This window comes from Dendronephthya gigantea, unplaced genomic scaffold (assembly GCF_004324835.1).
Source record: "Dendronephthya gigantea isolate DGI-Jeju-01 unplaced genomic scaffold, DenGig_1.0 000032F, whole genome shotgun sequence".
Classification (NCBI taxonomy): Eukaryota; Metazoa; Cnidaria; class Anthozoa; order Malacalcyonacea; family Nephtheidae; genus Dendronephthya; species Dendronephthya gigantea.
In genome coordinates, this window is record NW_021163042.1 from 2,166,645 (window position 1) to 2,188,158 (window position 21,514).

The 21,514-nt window shown below is 38.6% G+C and overlaps 1 protein-coding gene across 1 annotated transcript in view; it reads left to right on the top strand.

The window, feature by feature from the left end:
- Nucleotides 1–21,514, top strand: part of LOC114524828 (dynein beta chain, ciliary-like) — a 36,935-nt gene that overhangs the window by 14,586 nt on the left and 835 nt on the right. The window contains exons 35-83 of the mRNA XM_028546023.1: nucleotides 66–131; nucleotides 402–545; nucleotides 873–1,008; nucleotides 1,369–1,512; nucleotides 1,966–2,117; nucleotides 2,339–3,148; nucleotides 3,704–3,833; nucleotides 3,966–4,595; nucleotides 4,760–5,053; nucleotides 5,153–5,271; nucleotides 5,381–5,538; nucleotides 5,895–6,018; nucleotides 6,111–6,224; nucleotides 6,355–6,663; nucleotides 6,892–7,062; nucleotides 7,258–7,386; nucleotides 7,626–7,910; nucleotides 8,080–8,288; nucleotides 8,523–8,819; nucleotides 9,148–9,319; nucleotides 9,396–9,542; nucleotides 9,747–9,821; nucleotides 10,044–10,283; nucleotides 10,463–10,668; nucleotides 10,885–11,051; nucleotides 11,321–11,471; nucleotides 11,591–11,747; nucleotides 12,010–12,042; nucleotides 12,143–12,214; nucleotides 12,464–12,638; nucleotides 12,776–12,842; nucleotides 13,161–13,328; nucleotides 13,635–13,875; nucleotides 14,142–14,405; nucleotides 14,648–15,219; nucleotides 15,423–15,568; nucleotides 15,737–16,095; nucleotides 16,280–16,604; nucleotides 16,712–16,868; nucleotides 17,014–17,129; nucleotides 17,552–18,075; nucleotides 18,247–18,427; nucleotides 18,569–18,771; nucleotides 18,906–19,157; nucleotides 19,329–19,585; nucleotides 19,787–20,084; nucleotides 20,227–20,428; nucleotides 20,550–20,740; nucleotides 21,217–21,347. Coding sequence (XP_028401824.1) covers nucleotides 66–131; nucleotides 402–545; nucleotides 873–1,008; nucleotides 1,369–1,512; nucleotides 1,966–2,117; nucleotides 2,339–3,148; nucleotides 3,704–3,833; nucleotides 3,966–4,595; nucleotides 4,760–5,053; nucleotides 5,153–5,271; nucleotides 5,381–5,538; nucleotides 5,895–6,018; nucleotides 6,111–6,224; nucleotides 6,355–6,663; nucleotides 6,892–7,062; nucleotides 7,258–7,386; nucleotides 7,626–7,910; nucleotides 8,080–8,288; nucleotides 8,523–8,819; nucleotides 9,148–9,319; nucleotides 9,396–9,542; nucleotides 9,747–9,821; nucleotides 10,044–10,283; nucleotides 10,463–10,668; nucleotides 10,885–11,051; nucleotides 11,321–11,471; nucleotides 11,591–11,747; nucleotides 12,010–12,042; nucleotides 12,143–12,214; nucleotides 12,464–12,638; nucleotides 12,776–12,842; nucleotides 13,161–13,328; nucleotides 13,635–13,875; nucleotides 14,142–14,405; nucleotides 14,648–15,219; nucleotides 15,423–15,568; nucleotides 15,737–16,095; nucleotides 16,280–16,604; nucleotides 16,712–16,868; nucleotides 17,014–17,129; nucleotides 17,552–18,075; nucleotides 18,247–18,427; nucleotides 18,569–18,771; nucleotides 18,906–19,157; nucleotides 19,329–19,585; nucleotides 19,787–20,084; nucleotides 20,227–20,428; nucleotides 20,550–20,740; nucleotides 21,217–21,347 — 10,670 coding nt within the window. The remainder of the gene's footprint in view (nucleotides 1–65; nucleotides 132–401; nucleotides 546–872; nucleotides 1,009–1,368; nucleotides 1,513–1,965; nucleotides 2,118–2,338; nucleotides 3,149–3,703; nucleotides 3,834–3,965; nucleotides 4,596–4,759; nucleotides 5,054–5,152; nucleotides 5,272–5,380; nucleotides 5,539–5,894; nucleotides 6,019–6,110; nucleotides 6,225–6,354; nucleotides 6,664–6,891; nucleotides 7,063–7,257; nucleotides 7,387–7,625; nucleotides 7,911–8,079; nucleotides 8,289–8,522; nucleotides 8,820–9,147; nucleotides 9,320–9,395; nucleotides 9,543–9,746; nucleotides 9,822–10,043; nucleotides 10,284–10,462; nucleotides 10,669–10,884; nucleotides 11,052–11,320; nucleotides 11,472–11,590; nucleotides 11,748–12,009; nucleotides 12,043–12,142; nucleotides 12,215–12,463; nucleotides 12,639–12,775; nucleotides 12,843–13,160; nucleotides 13,329–13,634; nucleotides 13,876–14,141; nucleotides 14,406–14,647; nucleotides 15,220–15,422; nucleotides 15,569–15,736; nucleotides 16,096–16,279; nucleotides 16,605–16,711; nucleotides 16,869–17,013; nucleotides 17,130–17,551; nucleotides 18,076–18,246; nucleotides 18,428–18,568; nucleotides 18,772–18,905; nucleotides 19,158–19,328; nucleotides 19,586–19,786; nucleotides 20,085–20,226; nucleotides 20,429–20,549; nucleotides 20,741–21,216; nucleotides 21,348–21,514) is intronic.

The following is a 21,514-nucleotide window of genomic DNA, read 5'->3' on the forward strand; positions in this document are numbered from 1 at the left end:
TTTCTTTAAAATTGACACGTTTTCTACTTCTTAATTCTTTTTCAATTGATTACCCTGTCATTTAGGATTCTGGACCACTTTGTTTGCTGACAAACTGTGATCCCATTTTTGAGGAACTTGAATCCCACCAGGTTGGTCTTTCATTGGAATTAATCTCTTTAAATGACCATATATATTGAGTCTTGTCCTTTATGTTTATATCGTAAATATAAAACAAAAGAAACCACATCTTTGTGACTTGTCTAAATAATCCATTCAAAATAATGTATTTTCGAGTTTCGCTTCTCTCACCCACTGAAAGCTCTTACTAGTCTTAGATACACTGTATGAAAGTACTTGTCGCACCAGCACAACAGTCTATTTATTGGTATATTAATTCATTGTTTTTATATTTCACGCAGGTTTCTCTTCAGAGTATGTTATGCGGAAGTGCGGCCAGTTCGTTTACTGATGAAATTCAAAAATGGCAAAAACAACTTCAGACTATCGAAGCAGTTCTCACGGTATGGCTTGAAGTTCAGGACAAGTGGGTTGAACTGGAGGATGTAAGTATTGTACAAATTATTAACAAAAGAAATCAAACAAGCGAGCAATGTTGAAAGGTTGCTGTGTTGGGATATAAGCGTTATTGCCATTGAAATTGCAGTGACTCAAAGTCTCAAAACTATATGCTGTTATCCATACTAACATTTCAGTGTATGGTGTAAGGTTAGGTTTTATCTAAGAAACAGATTTGACTAGAATAAACCTATAGTCTCTCTTTACCCAACGGTCTCGTTTTCGTGTCAGCGATTACGGTGCGTGTAAAGAAACATTTTTTGTAGAAATAAACTTGGCTCTTTGGTCAAACCTACAACTATTTTATATTTTAGATTTATGCGAGTTTTGAAGTTCGTATCGCCTTACCTCACGAGGCTAATCTTTTTGCCGCTGTCAACCGTGATTTTCGTGTGTTAATGAAGGCGACAGAAAGGAATACAAATGTCCTTCAAAGTTGCGCGAGAACTAGTAAGTGACTTAAACCATGTAGAAATAACGACTGTTTCAAGTTCCATATGGTACAACTTTCAACACAATTCGAAAATGAGGTTTCAAACCAATAATTTTTTATAGAACTTAATTTATCTCCAAAATTGTTGTTCGTAGTTGTACCATGTACTATATGGGCTAAAACGCCCATAAAAATATTTACAATTTTAAGCATCCGGGGGACGCGTCCTCTCTTTGTACACAAACAGCAAATGCTGCGTCAGAGCAACACTAAATGCACGCTTATGTCTCTCTTTCACCTCTTTTTCACTTCTGATCTTCTACCGAATAAATGCGCCCGGAAAGAATTTTTGTATTCAGTTTTTCATCACAATTTAGACATACAAGCAAAACTGGAGAAAATGCAAAGCAACTTACAGCAGTGCTGGAAATCGCTGCTTGCTCTTCTAGAAAGAAGACAACAAAAATTCCCAAGGTTTTATTTCCTCTCCACTGAAGATGTTCTTCATGTAGTTTGTAATGGTACGTCTTAATAGTGTTGACCTTAATCAGTCTATATATGTGCTATGTTGACGACTCATGCAGTGGCGTAGCTAGCCTGCCGATTTTTCCTGCTAAGCAAATTTCAAGTCATTAGAATTGTAAAATTCTTTAGAAATTCATTGGTTTTACATGCAGTCAATGAACACCAAAATATTAGCATAGGATGACTAAATTGTCCGGCTGGTTACGCCAGTGATTGACGTAATTTATTTTCACTTGACCTGCTGTGTAACGGCTGGAGCTTCACCTTTGTCATACATGACATGAGACACATTCCAGTCTAAATCGTCAGGTAAATGAGGCCGTAACCAAACAATGTAGGAGGTTTTTTGTGAGCTATGATCTGTCCAAGGATTTTTCAGTGCTATATATAGGCATGAATTGTCGATAGTACTTATGTGCATCCATTTTTGCTATCTGACCAACCTGTAGGTCATCATCCAGCCCTTGTGAATCCATATCTATCCAAAGTTTACGAAAACATCGTTGGACTTCAGTATAAGACTGTTGTTGTTGATAACCAGTCAGCCTATCATGTCTCTGGCGTGGTTAGCAAAATGGAAGAATCTCTTGAACTTCCTGAGGTAAGGAAATAAGTTAGCAGATTAGATTAGTTTGGTCTGATAGTGGCGAGGCCGGTGAGACAACAACACCTACCCCCCCCCCACCAGGGACTGTTTATGGTCAATTCTTTATTCAGTTACGATACCACTGATGAATGGTAGCATTGGTTTCTACCGGTAAACTTCCTCTAAATGCGGTGTCGATATTTCTCTCGAAATTTAATTGTTTTTTGATTCTTCAGGTCATTGTATGCGACAGTACTATCGAAAACTGGTTGCAAGAAGTCGAGAGGTCCCTTAAAAACGTTTTAAATGGACAAATGGCGTGTGTTATTGACAAATTTGGTGAAACGTATTGGCAGTCGTTAAACAGCGCTGACGGTGACATTGAAAAAACCTGGATGCTTGAAAATGCTGCGGAAATCGTCTTGCTCGTTACCAATATTGACCTGAACTCAAGCATTGAACGTTGTTTAAAAGAAACTGGTCGGGAACAATGGAACTCTCTAAAAGAACTATCAAAAAAATTAAAAGCAACAATTGCAACGACCAGCCGTATGTTGAAGACAGGCGACGTTACTTCAATCGACAAAAGTAGTTTAGGCACACGAGGTCGCGGCAGTCGTCCATCTACAAAAAGTGATATTCGATCTTTGCATTCAAGGGACGGTAGTCAGAGACCGTTAACCCAGGAAACTACTCCATCTCACAACAGCGGTACACAATATTATCCCTATCAATATCAAAAATTAGTTAATCTTATAACTTTACTCTTTCACAAACGAGATATTATTCGTAAACTGTTGGGTCTATTGTCCGCGGGTTCTACCGAACTTCTACGGTCCTTCGAGTGGTCTTCTCAAGTGAAGTATGAATATTCAAAGGAAGATGGTTCCCTGAATGTGAAGATCCTTAATACTAGTTTTTCATACGGTATGGAATATCAAGGTGCTTGCCCCAGACTTGTTCTCACACCCATGACAGAAAAGTGCTTCGTCAGTTTGGCCCAAGCAGTCATGTGTCATGCCGTCGGGATGTGTGTAGGACCATCGGTACGTTAAAGTTTCAACTTCTATAACTGATTATGCATACGCTTTAGACGTTGGGTGGTCTTCTCAAGCATTGTTTGCAATAGTCATGAGCAAAACAGTTTATACTTCACAATCAAATCCGGAGCGTGATTATTATCATATGATCAACATCAAATAGCGGTGATAGGATAGGAGAACTAAGGAACGGAAACATGCTTAAAACGTAAAACCCAGGCCACTGACAGAAAACGCCTCTGTAATTCTGTTCCTTTACTCTAACAAATTCTCATAACGTTTTTAAAATAAATATGTACGTTTAACAGCTATATTTTCCAAAAACAGCGATCTCCAAAACGTGATACACTAACCCTTAATGAGGCGTTCCTGCCTACCTAATCATGATTGCTCCCTATATTGTAGATACACAGGCATTTTTCGTATAGTATAAAAAGTGAACAGTTGGGCCACTTTACTGCGTAATCAGTAACCAGCTGCGGTTCGCTAGCTCGATGTTCTGATTGGCTGAAAAATGCAATTGACCTTTTATTTTATTGTCTTTTGTGTACTTTCATAAAGGGTTCTGGCAAAAACGAGACAATTCGCGATTTTGCAAGGGTGTGTGGTCAGCCGTTTTACCCATTTACATGTGCAAAAACGATGGACCAAACATTCTTAACTGGAATATTTAAAGGATTAGTTATGACAGGTATACTATTTGGTGGTTTTGTAACTACCTCGTTTATTATGCATGTTGCACTGAGTGCAGCAACTTTATTCCAAAAAGACAATTTGAGATAATTGCGTAACTAAAACGCTCTTTTACCATACTTCTTCCTAGGAGCATGGATTTGTTTTGGAAAGATCAATGTTATTGAGAAGAGCATTCTATCAGTTGTTGTCCAGCTTATCCAAGGAGTAATGAACAGTCTTAAAGCACATAAAACTTCTGTGAATATAGAGAATGAGGATCTTACCCTGTTACCATCTGCCGCTTGTTTTGCTACAATGACCCCCACTGGATCACCAAACGATCCATTTAAACGATCCTTTGATTATTTTTCATCCGTGCCGTCTGCTTTATCGGAGTTGCCGAAGGAACTTGTGGAAAGGTTACGTCCCGTATCGTTCACACCACCCGACATCCGAAAAATATCTGAAGTTTTTCTTGCAGCCAATGGATTTTCCACAGCATCCGAACTTTCCGATGCGATGTTTCGACTTCAGGGTGTATGCGAGACGTTTATCCCATCCTTCGCTTGTGTTGAAAGGCAGATTAAAGGACTTCCTTCGGCGTTTATGGCGAAAGGTTCTGGTTGGAGTGTATTGTGTGTACAGAAGATCATTAATGATGCTGCAAATAATTTGTACGAGCACGGATTTTCTGAAACGGAACATTTAGATGGTGATGCAACAGTGCTCGTAATTCCTGATTCTACCGAGGAGGTGTCAACGTCTGAAGTTAACCAAGGTTTGTGTTAAAAGTATAGCTCTAGTATGGCTTTAGTTGCTAAATTAGTTAAAAATCGTCACAATTTATTTTACAAGTAAATTTAAAATTTCTCTAATAACCGTGGTAACTGCTAAAGCAATCCTATGCTGTATAAATAAAAATGTTCTTTACTTTTTCATCAGAGAATGAATCAGGTAAACAAACGCCGACCCTGGCCGAAGCTTCTAGGTTGCAGCAGCTTGAAGAGATTGCACTTGTTGAAGCTATTAGAGACACATTTCTTCCTGGATTGTCCGCGTCTGATGCTGTTATCTTTGCTACCCTCATCGATGACGTATTTCAATCTGTGGAGGCAGCGACCATTTTTCAGGGTAGTATGCGGGAACAAACGTCTGTTTCGCGTGATACCGATTCAAAGATTGGCCAGATATTCGATAAACCAGCTGAGTTATCCATTCCATCGAAAAGCGAAGAAGGTAATTTTCATTAAGGGTGATCTCTTAAGCAGTATACTCGGTCGTACAGGAGATTGTGATAATTTTTCAGTGTCTCTAAGGCGTTTTCTTCTGCTTTAGTGACTGAAGGAGAAACTTCGGCCATCAGTGTAGCTATGAAAAGACTGGGCCTGCAACCAGGGAACACATTTGAAGCTAGAGTGGCCCAGCTTGCTCAACTTATTGCCGTCCATAAAACAGTACGTCTTTTCTTGTTGCAAGTAATACAAGATGGACTTTTTATTTCAGCGAAAATATTTAATATCTACAAATTATTGACACTAATCACACGAATCTCTATATTTTAAGATTGCTGTGGTGGGTCCAACTGGTTGTGGTAAAACAGAATGCATTAAAACGGTCGCTGCGGTTCACAGAGAGATGGGACGGATTGTGCGTAGGGACATTATTTGCACCGGAGCACTTGAGTCCCTTGAACTCATGGGATATTACGATTCTACCACGAGGTATAGTGATTTCAAATTTATGCCACGTGATGATATTATATACTTTTAAGAGGGTATTGATGGCACTAGGATGTCTAGTTCCTTTGTTTTACAAGCTGTCAGCCTCCCATAATATAGCAGCAACCCTTCTGCTACTGTTACAATTCAAACCACACCATGCAACAGATTCTTCTCTCTAATCGTCTTTTCCCGCAATTGCACCGAACTAAGAATTTTCACACAAAAATGTTTGGCCTTCGATAAACTATAGCTTTTTTTTGTCGTTTCACATAAAGTCGTGTTTCCCATATATTTAGAAGTTGTTGGGTGATGCATTGGGTACTCACCACTCTTACTTATCAATATATTTCTTGCAGTGAATGGAAAGATGGCCTCGTACCTAGCATACTACGGAAACATGCTCAGCAGTTGAAGTCCAGTGAACAATCTTCAGGGGTTAAGCCAACACCATTTGCTAAGTGGATCCATCTTGATGGAATTGTGCGTCAGTCTCTGTATATTAATGTGCCCTTTATTTAGAAAAAAATTGACATGGAGTGTCATGATTCGATTTGCACTACGTTCTCTTTTAGATCAACTCAATTCAAGGGGAAGCATTCGACACGATGATTCAAAATAGTGGCACTGTGGTGTTTCAAAGTGGTGAAAGGATCAGAATTCCTGCCTCATTGGAGATCATCTGGGAGGTAATAAATCAATGAGTTTATTGTTTTCCATGCGAAACCCTCAATATACGCATCCATAAAACCTCTGACAATGGCGAAGAAAACACAAATTTACACACCCTCAAAATTCCTAACAAAAAATATTATCTAGATTGAAAACCTGGAGCACGTGAACCCAGCAACAGTGTGCCAAATTGGTTTGCTTTGCATGACCAAGGCGGATGTCGGGTGGCAGCTATTGATGAACAGATGGATAAACAAGAAACCAGATCGAGAAGCGGAACTACTTCGTACCTTGTGCGACCGCTATGTTTCACCAACCCTAGAGTTTCTACGTGCCAGTACATCCGTACCACCACGACCAGGTGCTGCACCTACCAAGACGAAGTACAAAGCTTTAGAAAATGTTGTGTTTACGCCAGAGATAAATATGATCGAGACGTTGATTTCGTTGGTCGAGGTAAGTGTGATATAACAAGAACCAGCTTCTCATCTAATGTGTTTGAGCAACTTTCTTAAATGGACAAGGAAACGTCTTGACCACGGGCCTGATAAATTCCCTTTTGTCGAAACGTTGAGAGGGTTTCTTATCGCAGATATACACAAGACGAAACTCGCATCCAAAATCGCAGCAAAATGTAAACGGGCCTTTATATACGTAGATAATCTTAAATTGTCATTATTTTAGGCCTCAGTTTCCCATCATTCAGACCTCATGCCAGTTGAATACGAAAATCATTTCAATTTCGCTGCCATCTGGGCTTTTGGAGGATCTTTGAAAGAAAGTCATCGCGTCCATTTCAGTCAATGGTGGAAAAATCAATGGAAAGATTTCTTAGTGCTTCCAGGAAATAAGGAGGTTTGTTTACACATCCGGGGTCCCCTCACATCCCGGGGGTTGGGAAGGGCGTATATAAAGCACGATACGATTGTATGTCGTAATCATTCCAGGCAAAAGGATTCCGATGATGAAGTTACGGATACCGAAAAAAGTGGAATCCACTAGAAATAGCAGTGGACCCGTTAATTTTGTTTCTTATTATTATTTACTAAGGTTTGGGATTACTTTGTCTCTCCCGATACTCACGAATTTTGCTGTTGGAACGAAGCAATACAACCGTACGCAATGCCGCCTGGAGAAGGCATACCACATAATGCCTACGTTCATACTGTTTATAATGAGGTATGTTTTCCTCCAACCTATATACAGTGTAAGTACTCTTTCCCGGTTTCGAAGTAATTGATAAACAAATAGACACAAATTTCAGATATATTTAAATAATGATTTTTATCAGAATTGGCGGAACAATTAACAACCAGAACTGCCTTATATATGCCCTAATTAGGTTTTCAAAAATATATTTAGATGCATTCAGTGCTAAACTCGAGTATTATAAACATTATCTTTTGTGGTTTTTATAGGCTTTCTCTCATTTAGTTGGTCTATTGAGTGAAGCAGGCAGGCCAGTAATGTTTATTGGTGAGCAAGGTTGTGGTAAAACATCAATTGTTCGAGATAAATTGTACAACCAGGATGATGACGTAGCTGAGTTTCACTCCCTAAGCGTATACTGTAATAGATTCACTTCATCGAGGACACTATGGCGCAACATCGATAATTGTTTGGAATGGAAGCATGGCAGAACATATATTCCCAAGGGGAATAAGAAGTTGATATGTTTGGTGGACGATCTTAACTTAAGCAAGGTGAGAGCATTGCATCGTGCGTGACAGTATTGCGTCGAGGTTAGTGCGTCGTGGGTAATACGTCGAGAAAGTTCCCCAGGGTGAAACTGTATATAAAAGTGTTGCTATTTAATATTTTAAATCTTTCCGATCTTGTAGCGTCTTTCACGTTGATTTTTTTAATGTCCAGGCAAATGACTTTGGTATTCAGTCCTCGACGGAACTTATCCGACAACTGATTGATCATGGCGGTGTGTTTGATCCAGATACGTACCAATGGCGTGAAGTACAAGATGTAACCTATATTACTACCTACAACCCACAAATATCAACTACAGTCCCCAAGATCGGAAATCGCTTACTCAGGCATTTTTCTTTGTTTCACGTTCCATATCCCAGGTATGGGAACAATCTGTGGTGCATTGTTGCATTATCTTTTATTACATCCCTTCCATGAATGCGTCGTCATTTATCCTGATACTCTCGCTCCTTCAAATCAGCCAATTGCCTTCCCTCTTTTATACTCTCGAAAGAGCTAGAGGCTCTCTAGCGAAAAAAGGTATTAATGACGTAATTATCTACGCTCCATATTATCATTGCTTACATGGTTATTGCTGTAATGTTTATTTTCAGTGTGAATGCCCTCGAGAGAATTTTTAGCTGCTTGTTGAAAACGCATTTTCTAGTATCCAGGCAAATGTCGTCAGTAGCTAGCGTCGCTCAGGTGTTAATCGACAATATATCTACAGGAAGTATAGACTACGTAACCGATGATGTGCCTATTAGTACCGATAATGCATTTAAAAACCTGTTGTCCAAGATTGTCCGAACTACGATAGAGTTACAAAACGAATTAAGGGTTATGTATCTACCGACTGCTCAACGATGTCATTATGTGTTTACTCTGAGTGACCTGACAATGGTGTTCAGGTATGTTCCACAATTACCTTTCGTACTGTTCTTAAACAAATTTAGCAATGTCACAACGAATAAAGAATTCTCTGCTCCCTCTCGTTACCGTATACTGGTTTACTTTATGACATGTATTTCTGCATGAGTCGACTCCCAGCTATACTGTATATTCGGTGGTGTGAAGGCATCACATTTATTTAGAGGGAGAGGGGGGAAGGGGTTCATTCCAGCATCATTTCTATATCACTTATATATGGATACCAATATAGTTGGTCATTTACGTATTGTATTGTGCAAATAAATTTTAGAGCTAGATGAACGTTTATGTTATATCTTCTATTTGTAGAAATTTGTGTCTTTCTCTTCGGCATGGCTGCACAATCAAAGATATGTTGTTGCTATGGAGACATGAATGTGACTGGGTTTATAACAGACGGTTGGTCGATTCTGTGGATCGTGAGCGATATCAACAAACGCTTATAAATACAGTCAAAAAAGAGTTTTCAACGTCTGATCAGGTATAAAAATGGCGTGTGAGAATCAAAACACATTCAAGTTTGGTAATGCCTAATTTTAAACGACCCAAACCTTTAGGTTAAAGTCATGCTGAGTGAAAATGTATTGTTTACTAACTTGGTGGAAGTAGAAGAGCGTGGTGTGGCTGGGCCTGGGGAGAGCACTACTGGTGTTAGTGATGAGAACGTTCAACTTGCTTATCGACCGCTGTACGATGTTAAAAAGGTTTGTTATTTGATATAAACTGAATCTTTCTGAGATTAGGCAATTTTTCCTGAGAATTCCAAAATATTTTGTTAAGTAGTAAATTTAACGTATGGACCAGCTCTTTATTTTAACAATGGAAACAAAAAGTAGAAAAGGAAGTTTGACTGTCTAGAAGACACGATCAATGATGGATTAATATTTACCTTGATTTTATTTCCTAAGGTCAAGACAGTCTTAAGTCATGGTATAACCGAATACAATAAAGATTTTCCAAAAATCAAGCTGGCTTTACATGATGTAAGTACTACAAGTACCTTATTTTATAGTTTTTTTTCTTGTATATTTTTTATACAAGAGTTGGGCTGTCGGCCATCCCCCCGGAAGGACAAATTTAAAGTGGAAATTTTACGATCCCGAAGAGCTCAAGTGAAGTCATATATTTCGCTGTAAAGCAAAGTAAATCTTGCTGTCATGTCCGAGGTTATCTTACACTGTCTGAACGAATTTCTCTTTGTTTAGGACACAATCGAAGCAATCTGTCGTCTTGTCCGGTTGTTACAATCTCCTCATGAATGTAGTCATGCTCTGATTGTCTCTGAAGGATCACCTGGTGCTACATCAAGTATCGTAAAATTGGCCGCGCACCTCTGCGGGTTTTCACTGTGTCAAATTAATGCATCCAATATCGGAGGAACAGCATATACCATGTCAAACTTCAGAAATTATCTCGTTACTGCATACAGAAGAGCTGGTGTCAAGGTAGAATTTTTTGCCCTGCATGCATCGTATTTTACTCTCAACAGAAAACCTCTCAGATTATGCGTCACGTAATTATCGAAATGATGTGCGTTCGTGGCAATGTCTTTCCATGTTTTATCGGTAAAGTTTGATAAATTATATTAATTCAACTCAAATTTCTATCGTGATATCTATTTTAGAGAGAAAAGCTTTTGTTGTTACTGGGCGAAAATGATTTGGTGAATGATGACATGATGGTTCATATAAGTGAATTTCTCGTTTCCTCTTCAATTGCACATTTATTCTCCGAAGAAGAGCGTATATCAGCAATAAATTCTGTCAGATCAGACGTCACCCAGGCTGGATTAACATACACGAAGGATGTTGCATGGAGCTTCTTTTTGAGGTAAGGCTTAGTTAGATCTCATCTAACACTGGATAATTCTTATATTTCCTTTATTTCACGAGGGTCTTATTGAACTTATAAAATGGATAAAATCAGCACCAAAAAAGAATGGCATTGTTTTATGTTCAACAGGTCATTTGGTACAAACGTAGGGATGTAATTGTATAATGTTAGCTCAGTTAAATCCATTTACTTCAAATGTTTTTTGAATTTCAGAACTGTTAAGGAAAACTTAAGAATGATTCTCTCTGTTTCATCACCTGGATCAAAGTTTCAACAGAGATGCAGAGATTTCCCTGGATTAATCAACAGTATTTCTATTATGTTTTTCCCTCATTGGTCAAGAGACAATTTGGTATCCAGGGCAAGTTATCTTTTACGAGGCAAGTATACTATACTACTACACGCCTCTGAGAGCATGTGCCAAAAGCAATGCGAAATCCGTGACCTGCAATTAAAGCAAGGTCAACGGGGCCGAGGTGTGCGAGACCGATCAGCTACGTCAAAGTATTTTAGAGCTTTGTTCGAGGTCTAACATGCAATGCATACAATGTTGTTCACTGTTCACACTGGCATTTCATTTTGAATAGCTTGAGTAGCTTCCATATTATCGCTACTTCCGTCACTTCTAAAAGTTTTAAAATTCCTTTAGATATGGAGTTATTTGACATTGCTGGCAAAGAAAATATGGCACACCTCTTCGCCTCTATTCATTTATCGTTGAGGGAGCAAGATCCTAGTGAAGACGCCAGCGGCTTCTATGGACATATTACAAATACAACTTTCGAGAAGTTCGTGGAGCGGTAAGGATATATTTTCACGAAATTGAACAATGATATGATAGATTGGTGGAACTTTTATATCTTGATGAAACAGTGCTTGCTTCTGCTGCCTTTTCTTCACGTGACCTCTTTTCGTGTAGATTTATGAATTTATTCAAGAAACAATACGCTTCTATTCGTGAGGAATACGAACGTATGGCGACCGCTTTCGAAAATATATCCAAGGCTGCTGAACTGGCTGGTCAGCGTCTAAGGCAACTGGAACATGAAAAAGTTGTTTTAGAACAGAAAAAAGAGGTATAGGGATTGGTTTTATCGTAAGACGCTTTTTAGGGACTTCCCAGTTTTTTATATTGGACAAGATTTAATGCATTGTATTTTTCCAACGGCTTTGTGATTGGAAAGATGGACTATAAACTTTATAGATTTTATTTAATTCAGTATTGTAATTTACACGAAAATATTATTGGACGAACAGGTACATATTCCCATCGAGCGAGATGGTTTTAAAATAAATCTTTCTGTTACATTTCTCCCTAATAAGACCTCTTTCTTTCAGAGTAATCTTCAGCTTTTATCCCAAATTGGTCAGGTATGTGCAATAATTGACAATTTTTTCATTCAAAAATTGTGAAGTAATAAAGGTATAAACTCTTCAAACTCTGTAAACCTTTTTCCATCTCCTCATGTAGGACAAGGCGATTGCAGAAGAGCAGATTAAGTTGATAACTAGGCAGCGTCAAAAGATATTTCATTTGCAAAAGGTGAGAAAGTAGTTTTACTCGTAACATAAAAATTCAACGTGCCGTGTCAGTGTCGTATGTTGTTCAACCAGATGATTGATTAGTGTGTTCCACTAATGATGATTGCATGATTCGATATGATCATTGATGATTGCATGATTTTATGATCATTGATGATTGCATGAAACCAATGATGATTGCATGATTCGATATGACATCTTCTTCTGTTGTGATGCATCTCCAAAACGTATATGGTGCTTTTGTTTTCAGGCTTTGCCTAAATTTAAGGAAGCTCATGAACGTTCAGTGTTCAAAGCAGCTGCTGTGGTATCTGACGTGAAGCGTATGCTCCGTGTGTTGGATATCAAGGCACTAGGAGAGCTGAGGGCGATACAAAAGCCTGATCCAGAAATTGAAGATATTCTAGCAACTATAATTATAATACGTAAGTTTTCAAATCAAAACGCTTCAGTGATTGAACACAGTTTACTGTATTAATGTACCATCACATTACTGTTAGTTATATCTCACTATATTGTTATTAATATTATGCTACACTATGTTATATTCTTCCGGTTTCAGTTAAATCTCCTACGTCAGACCTGACATGGAACAAAGGTGCAAAACGAATAATGGCAAATTTGGACCGGTTTGTTATCTTCATTTGTTAAAACGCTATGTTTGATTAGGGTCCGAGTAAGAATTTGTGTTGGCTATGGTAATGATTTATTATTAGTTATATAGATCAGGGGGCGATTGTACGAGGATTCTTGATTTGTACATTTTTAGTAAACCGTAACTAAAGCGTAGTTGACCTTAGAATTCACTATGTTCACGCACGAAAAATTTTTTGGATATTTTCAATTCGGCGAAGACTATTTTCTCCCTCGATAGAATGTTTTTTGCTCTTATCCTCAGCAAAAGATCTTCTCATAGTTGATCGCACTCGTTCTGATTGCGTGTTTAGATTTTGCGATGATCTCGCTACGTTTGACGACTTGGATATAACGGAGAGCTCGTTACAAATACTTGATCCATATTTGGCCAAGCCACACTTCGATCATGTTTACATGAACAACAGAGTTGAAAACCCAGCGCTGGTAATGCTGGTCAAGTGGGTCTCTGGTGTCGCAAAGTAAGCAAACATTTGAATACCTTGGTTGGTCCTTGAACCTTGAGAGAAAAATTGTCCCCTGAATCCTTCCCTCGTTAAATGCTTCATTTTAACCAAGCAGGAGTGAACAAATTTATCGTCTTTTCCCACTGTTCACGAGTCAGTGAATCATGCATGCATTTAAGTAGCGATTGAGAAGTCTGGGTGTCGCCAGCATGTTTTGTAGTATCTCTCCTAAGCATTTCTTTTAAGCAAGGTACCTGGAAGACAAACGCATGGTGGAATCGTGGTACTACAGTAACTGTATGTTCTTTATTCATTGCTAAGGTACCACCAGATGATGATATCGAAAGTGAAACCACTCCATACGAAGGTTGAAGAAACAACAAAAATCGTAAACGAAGCGTCTGGTAAACTAAGTATTTTACAAAGCAAGCTGGAAGATCTGGAAACACGGCTTAGTTCCCTGGCAAAAGCGTATGAGGAAGCTTCTATAGATAAGTGTCGTCAGTTTAAACTTACCAAGAAACTGAACTTTCAGTTGGAACGTGCTAGTTACTTCGAGAAGGTATGTACTAAAATACCTCAATATTCAATATCTAATACAAAGCAGAGATCTGTAGACGTCTTTTATTGCTTAATATGTTTAATGTTTACAATTCAATATTAGTTACTCTTTTCAACATATTTATAAGGAATTAGGTTAGCATTGAGTCATCGAATAGATTTCGGGTTAGGGTTAAGATTAGATTTAGGTTTAGAGTTTACATCTAGTAGATTGTTATGATATATATTCCACGGAGGAACGGAAACGAAAATTATTAATATTCTCAGGTACTATCAAATGCTCGGGAAAGATGGACTCAGTTTCTTCTAACGATCAGCAATCGTGAAGCAGCTATTGGCGGTGCAGTTTCCATGGCTTCAGCTTTCGCTACGTACCTTGGTCCATACAAACATGCTTTTAGACGAAAGATGTTGACGATTTATTGGCCTGAATGTTTACAAGAACGTGGCGTACCACTTTTGTTGGACGATGCTCCGCACACCGTGATTGACACGGATTCCATTGAGAATATGACAGTCCCAGACAGCGAGGTAAGCTCTGTTTTATACTAGTTCGTAGTGTGTAATGGCCATGATGATTATATTTCACAGTAGAAAGACCCACGAGGTGCAGTGTCGAGGCACTTTCGCGTGCAACAAACGGATAGCAGATTGACGTCCTATTTTAATTTCTATCATTCAAATTGTTTTCACCTTTAGTCAAGGATTTATGACACTGAGCAGCGGGTATAATTCGATAAAATTTTCTGCACATCTGTTTTACATTGTTGTAGATTGCAGGAGAAGTGGATCAAGCAGAGAATACGTCGAATGTGAGTGAAGAAATCCACTTGGGTGGTGTCGAAAATGTCGTAAGTCATGAAGAACGTCATGACGATGTGTCGCAGCCCCAGGAAAATGGAGAAGTCCACTCAGGTGATAAAGAAAAAGTCGAAGGTCACGAAGGACCCACATTGAAATCTACTGAAGAAACGTCACAGTCCCATGAACCCGAACCTGATCAAAGAAGTACTGGTGACGAACAACAAGTGGTGACAGACAACCAGGAAGAAGAAGGTGTCGTCGTAAAGGAAAAGGCAAGGCGTACATCAAGTGGACTTCAATCATTAAGTTCACCCAAATACGACGCCTATCTACTGTCATTGATAAAAACTCTTGTTGGGGGCCACCAAGTACGACAATGGTTGAATTTAGGCATGGGAATGCGTGTCATGGAGAATGCGAGCATCAGCATGAACTCATGGCAGCGCCCGCCATTTTTAATTGATCCAAATGGTAGAGGTCTGGAACTAGTACGGCGAATGGAAAAGCACGAAAAAGTCGTCGAGATAGATGTTGGTGATAGGTATGATAGAAATGCACTGTATAAATACTCGCTTAACTTCACTTCGCTTCTGGTAGCATTGTACAGCGAATATTCTCTCACCATCTTGTTGGTGTATGAGAGATGTAACAGTTTCGCCTAATATTTTTGTGTATTTTTTTGCTACTCTGTGCATCAACACGCCCTCATGGCTCATTGCGTTCTATACAACTTATATATTTTAGTGATTTGGCATCACTAATGAACATCGAAAAAGCCATTACATCAGGAAGTGTTTTGGTACTGCATAACGTGAATGAAAGTGTAGATTCAATATTCCTTCCTTTGATATATCGCATAAACACCAACACAAAAGATGGCGTATGTGATGGTGAGTATGAGGAAGAAATGAAAAATGAAAATACTATTTGCCCAGGCTGGTAACATTTTACCCTAGGTAGCTACTGTACCTCGTAGTCTGTAGACCTGGTGTATAGCGAAATAGGAAGTACTATCAATACTTTTATAATCAAATTAACTTCACATTATTTCTTTTCAGATCTTCAGTCTGTTAACTGTGGTGGACGACGACTCAGCTGCCATCCAAATTTTAGACTGTACATCTTAACTAGTTCCCATGTGATGCCATTCACGCCAGAAATAGCATCAATAACATCACTGGTTAATTTCACCTTGGAGGACGAGAGCTTTGCAGAGGAGATACTGTCTTTGTCATTGTCACGAGTTCAACCCGAGATATCAAAGGAAAGTAAGAAGACAATGAATGCTCTTATGGAAAATCTTGTCATCTTGGAAGACTTGGACAGCAAGATAATAACAAGGTTGGGTCATCATCAGGGCACAAACGTTTGGGATGAGACTGACCTTATTGCCGAAATGGTCCAGTGTAGGGCTCAGGTATGTTTCCATGCTTTTGATTCTGTCCGTGTTGGTTAAATTTAAAAGTTAGTTAAGTTTTGAAAATCTTTCTAGCGTGTTTGTATGAAGGTTGGAAAATACAACATGACCGTCGATTGGGATATTGTCACGATAACGATTATTTCGTAATATTCTTTCCATCTTGCATGCTTTTTTCGCTTAGATAACACGACGTATTGAGAACGCCGTACGGCACCTTGATAAAGTCGGCAAACTGAAACAGAAGTACGTGCCATTGTCGCAACTCGTCACTGTCTTATTTAATGCAATTAATTCATTGTCAGCCGTTCAACATGAATATCGCTTTTCCATCGACTACTTCTTGAAGCTGTTTGATATAGCTCTGTGTAAGGTAATTCCATCGGCAGAGGTCGAGGCTAATACAAGTGAATCTGTGGGCGAGAAAGAAAACGACACCTTGTCGAGAGATATTTTGATTCAGGTTGTTGATGATGAAGGAAATAGTACTCAGCAGAAATGGATAGGCGGTGAGTTTTCTGGTTGGATAAATTCAGGGGCGCTTTCGAATCCAAACCCCCTCAAACTATAACACTACATATATAAGCTATTATTATTTATTTCTTATTTCGAAAAGATGACAGCCAAAATCTAAAAGGTCAAAATACGTCAGTGATCTTACCGCCCGAAGTTGAGCTTCCCACACCTGGAATCACATACGAAACAATTTCAGATGACATCATTGGTCAGCTCATTGATCAACTCACTAAGGGGGTGTTTGAGAGTCTGTTCAGGTGACGAAATTGCTTTCCGTAACGCTTTCACAATTACGTTAGCAGAATTTATTTCAGTGGATCTGTAAATAAATTTATTTTCTTGTTATTTCAGTTTTCTAATATTTAAATTCCTAATATTCAATATTGTTTTTATTTTTTCCAGGAGTATATACAGCCATCATCGACTCACATTTGGTACGCTATTATCCTCTGTAATTTACCAACACACCACACATGATGATGATTTTGACAAACGAATGGAATTCCTGATCACTGGTGGTACGTATAATGGCTCGATTTACAAGGGACTTTAGTATCTTCCCGAAATTACGTTAGAGGATTAGCAGTAGGATTAATGATCCCAATTAGCACCTTTAGTTAAGTTTAAGATTATTTATATCATTTGATACGGGATCTCGTAAATACCGCAATGAACGCCCACAATTATTACCAAGCGCAAAACATTTGTCACTAGTCATGAAAAATTCTATCAGCTCCTGATGCACAACTGGAGTATTGTTACGAACTCCTCACGTTCATATGTAATGTATGAATAATATCTCAGCTGTTATAGTATTGCTTAAATGCATTAGCAATAATTTGTCCCATTCGAAAGCATTCTTAAGATTAGACATGGAACTCTCATTATTAACTATATCTCATTGTCTTTGTAACGTTGACACTTCCATCTTTCATTATAGAGTTAATTGGCACTGACAATCTTTCTTTGGCTGACTTTGATCCAACCCTATTGACCCCGTCGTGGGTACCATCTGACCGCTGGCAGAGCTTGCTAAGTTTGTCCACCTTATCTGGTCCGCTGGAAGGACTGTGCACAAAGGTCGCTAGCAATCCCAAATGGCAAGAATGGTATTACCACGATCGTCCTGAAACCTTACCTGTGCCTGGCGTCGAACAAGATGAAGAAAGAGAACAAGATCATCAAGAGAACAAGGTCAATGAAGACGAACCCACCGAAGATGCGCTGACCGATTTTCATGGTTTGTTGATTCTGCGTTGCCTACGTCCTGACAGACTTACTTCAGCCATGAAGGAATATGTTGGGGAAATTTTGGATAATCTACAGGCGCAGATTTATCTCACGCTTCCTGAGATATTGAAACAAATCGAGCACTCTATTCCCATTTTGGTCCTTCTTCCTGATAATTCATTCCGCGAGTCATCGACGGATTCCCCGGCGAAAGCCATACTTCAACTTGCAGAGGTACATGATTCTCTTAAATTGAAGAGCTATAAAGGCCGGATTTTGGGGAAGCAGGGCGTACATACATAGGCGTACATAGGGCGTATACATTCGTATACATAGAATATTAACATGTCTAATGTGACCATCCGAAATGCGTCATACAAATCTGATTAAATTCGACTATTCTAGAAAGAGAATATTTCCTGTCAGCACTTAATTGTTGCCAGTGGTCATGAAAATACAAGTGACATCGCTCTTGCAACAGCAGTACGTTCTGACAGTTGGGTTGTCATAGAAAATATTCATTGTGCAAGTTCTGCCTGGCTAAGACAACTCTATGTTCGTTTGGAGCGATTACGCTCTCAAGCAGGTACTGTAAAAATATTGGTTCGTTGAATACAACTGTATAACGTATTCAAAATGCTACTTACATCAATTTTAAGTAATATTATTTTTACACTCCCCGGCATGCATCGTATGTGACCGATTTGTGCTCTTGTTCTCTCTATAGAGGCGTCATCTTCACCTGGACAATGGCGTGTTTTCATGACAACTAAACCAAGTCTATTATTGCCAGAATCACTTCTTTACCTTGCCCATCCACTCGCTTGGGACTTTGTACAAATGGAAACAAGTGAAGTTGCGAAGGATACGAGTTCATTCGATGAACACTTGAAATATGATCTAGTTTCGGCTATAGTAACGTCACTAAATGTGAGTCAGTGAAATTCTGCAATTCCCCTTTCACAGTTTCTGTCATTCTTGTCACTCTTTAACATACCCATGGATTGTGTGATATTATGGTTATAGTATATAGATATAGATGTCTTTTTTAACCTTTTCTATAGAGAATCTCCACAGAAACATGGGACGAAGTGAAGCGTGGTTCGTTGTTTGTTCGTACAACAATCTTTCGTTTGTGTATCTTTCATAATATCTTATGTGCCAGACAAGAGTTTGGAACCCGAGCTATGATCAAGGAATATCCATTTGGTGTATACGATTTAGAGTATGCTATCAGGCTTTGCACTCAGCTGTGTGTTACTGAGGAGATGGCTGATCCAAAAACTATTACCAATCTTTGTTTTTCCGCCATTGAAGTGAGCATTAAACCAATTTTTATTTACAATTATCGATATAAAACGATACAAATAATAAACTGCCATTCTGATGGAGACTCTGCCAATATTTATAGATAACGTTTTATTTAAACTTCAGCGGTGCATAAATTTGCGCCATTTTCAAGATCTAAACAAAAAAATGATTTTTAGATGGCGTATGGAGGTAAGATGAGTAAACAACAGGATCACGAGTATCGGCGTTGCCTGATGAATCGAATACTTGAGGTAGAAGAGGAATCGTTATTAAAAATTGGGGAAATGACATTCCCACTTCCGCCAATGAACGTTGAGCCTTGTGACTATGGACAGTGGTTGAATGAAAAACTAAAGATCGATGGCGCAAAAGATCTCGCTTTGACCGCGGTTCAACCTGACGGTAGCGTGAAGATGGAAAGTGATGAGTATTGGTAAGTGATCTGAAGTACTTCATGATTGTGGAGGTAAAATGGTCTTTGGATTTCCAAGATCGACTATACCCTCACGTTCTCTTTAATTACTCGATACTGCACACAATCTTTTACGATTGATTTTTCAAAAACGCGATCTCAATTTTCCAGGAAGATCTTATGCGAGGTATAATATTTTATTTATCTTTGTTTCACTTTTAGCGCCCTTACAATCGTAAGAGATCTGGGTATTTTGAGAGCTGGCGCACGTGGTCCGCTTGTACACGAATTAAGCGACATGACGGCTTTACGTCGCAATTTAGATACGTGCTTAGAACGCTTGCCCACTCTTCTAAATCTCAATGCAACGAAATCGCCAGCGATAATCCTGTTGCCAACAGTTTTATCCCAGTTGCGTGCCTTGTCTTTGGCCTCAGAAGCAAGCAGCGTTGTGTCAAATCACGACGAAAATCCTCCAGAAAATCCTCCTCTGGAAACAATGATCTGTGCGTTACAACAGGCAAGTGATTGACTAAGAAACTATTAGAATTGTAAAAATCCTAGGCATGCAAGAGAAAATATTTTTCTTCTTGAAACCTTTCTTCAATAGTACAAAAATATTTTTTCGACTTATTTCTGTGGTGTGTATGATCTTTTCTAAGGAATGTGAATGGTTTAACACAATTCTATGTCATGTCCGTCAATCCTTGCATACATTGGAAGAATGTGTTTTACGTGGGTTGCATGCGGTGCCTTCGTCGATGAATGCTGTCACCATTCCATTGCAATATGGTTTGGTACCTTGTAGCTGGCTCCATGTGAACTGGCAGCCTGCATCACATTCACTTTATTCCTGGCTAGAAGGTATATATAAGAGTACAGATGTAATAATACATTATGTTTATGAGATGAATCGGGAAGTACATTGGATGAGTTTGCAGTTTTGAAAGATATCTCACCCAACTACACTGTAATTCTATTGTAGAATTTCAACAATGTCATAAGCAACTGGAAAGCTGGATTGGCAAACACTATGTACCCAATCCAGAACAAGAATTAACTTTTAGACGTGGTACACTTGATAAGATATGGCTTGGAGGGCTTGTGAATCCAGCAGCCCTGGTGAACGCGTTGAAACATGAAAAAGCAACGAGCTGTGAATGTTCTGTGGAAGATGTTAGTTAATTTGGGTTTAAATAATTGACAGAAGTAAAATTTATCTCATATATGCAGTATAAATGGACGATGAGATGCATGGCGTTCTGGATTCAACTTTAAACATGCTTTAGTGACGCATGATGCATTCAATGTTCAATCCAAATTGCCAATCATTTTAGTAAAATTGGTATCCGTAAAGGTTCAGCTAATCTGATTGGTGTTTTTGTGTGAAAGATTACAATCATCTGCAAACCCTATACAATTACATGCAATAGTATGCAAATACATCCATGCAAGAATAATGTAAGCACAAACATCTTTAGCTAGGGGAATAAGTATACCTATATTTACATGTAGACTTCAGTAACGTCTGTCCACAGACTAGGCTTTCTAATCACGAAACATATGATATCATGTATGGCCTTACTGTATTATCCATTGGTTGAAAATTATGGCTAGTGTCTCTGACCGTTTTGTAATTCCAAATTATCCAGGTTGCTCTTGTTTCTTGTGTTGGCAAAAATTCCTCTGACTGTGGTGAAGACTCTGGTGAAGGGATCACCTTAACTGGACTATACGTAGAAGGTGGACTGTGGGAAATCAATTCAGGTCTTATTCCATCAAGGTACGAACTAATTTTTTTGTTCTTTGTATTGATTAATCTATAATTATTTTGTTTTTACTTAGTGTATGTTTGATGATCAGAAATATACTTTCAGAAATATAATTTCTCACAATTTTAAACACTTTTCCATATATCTATCCTTTTATTCGAACTAAGATGTTCTGTCA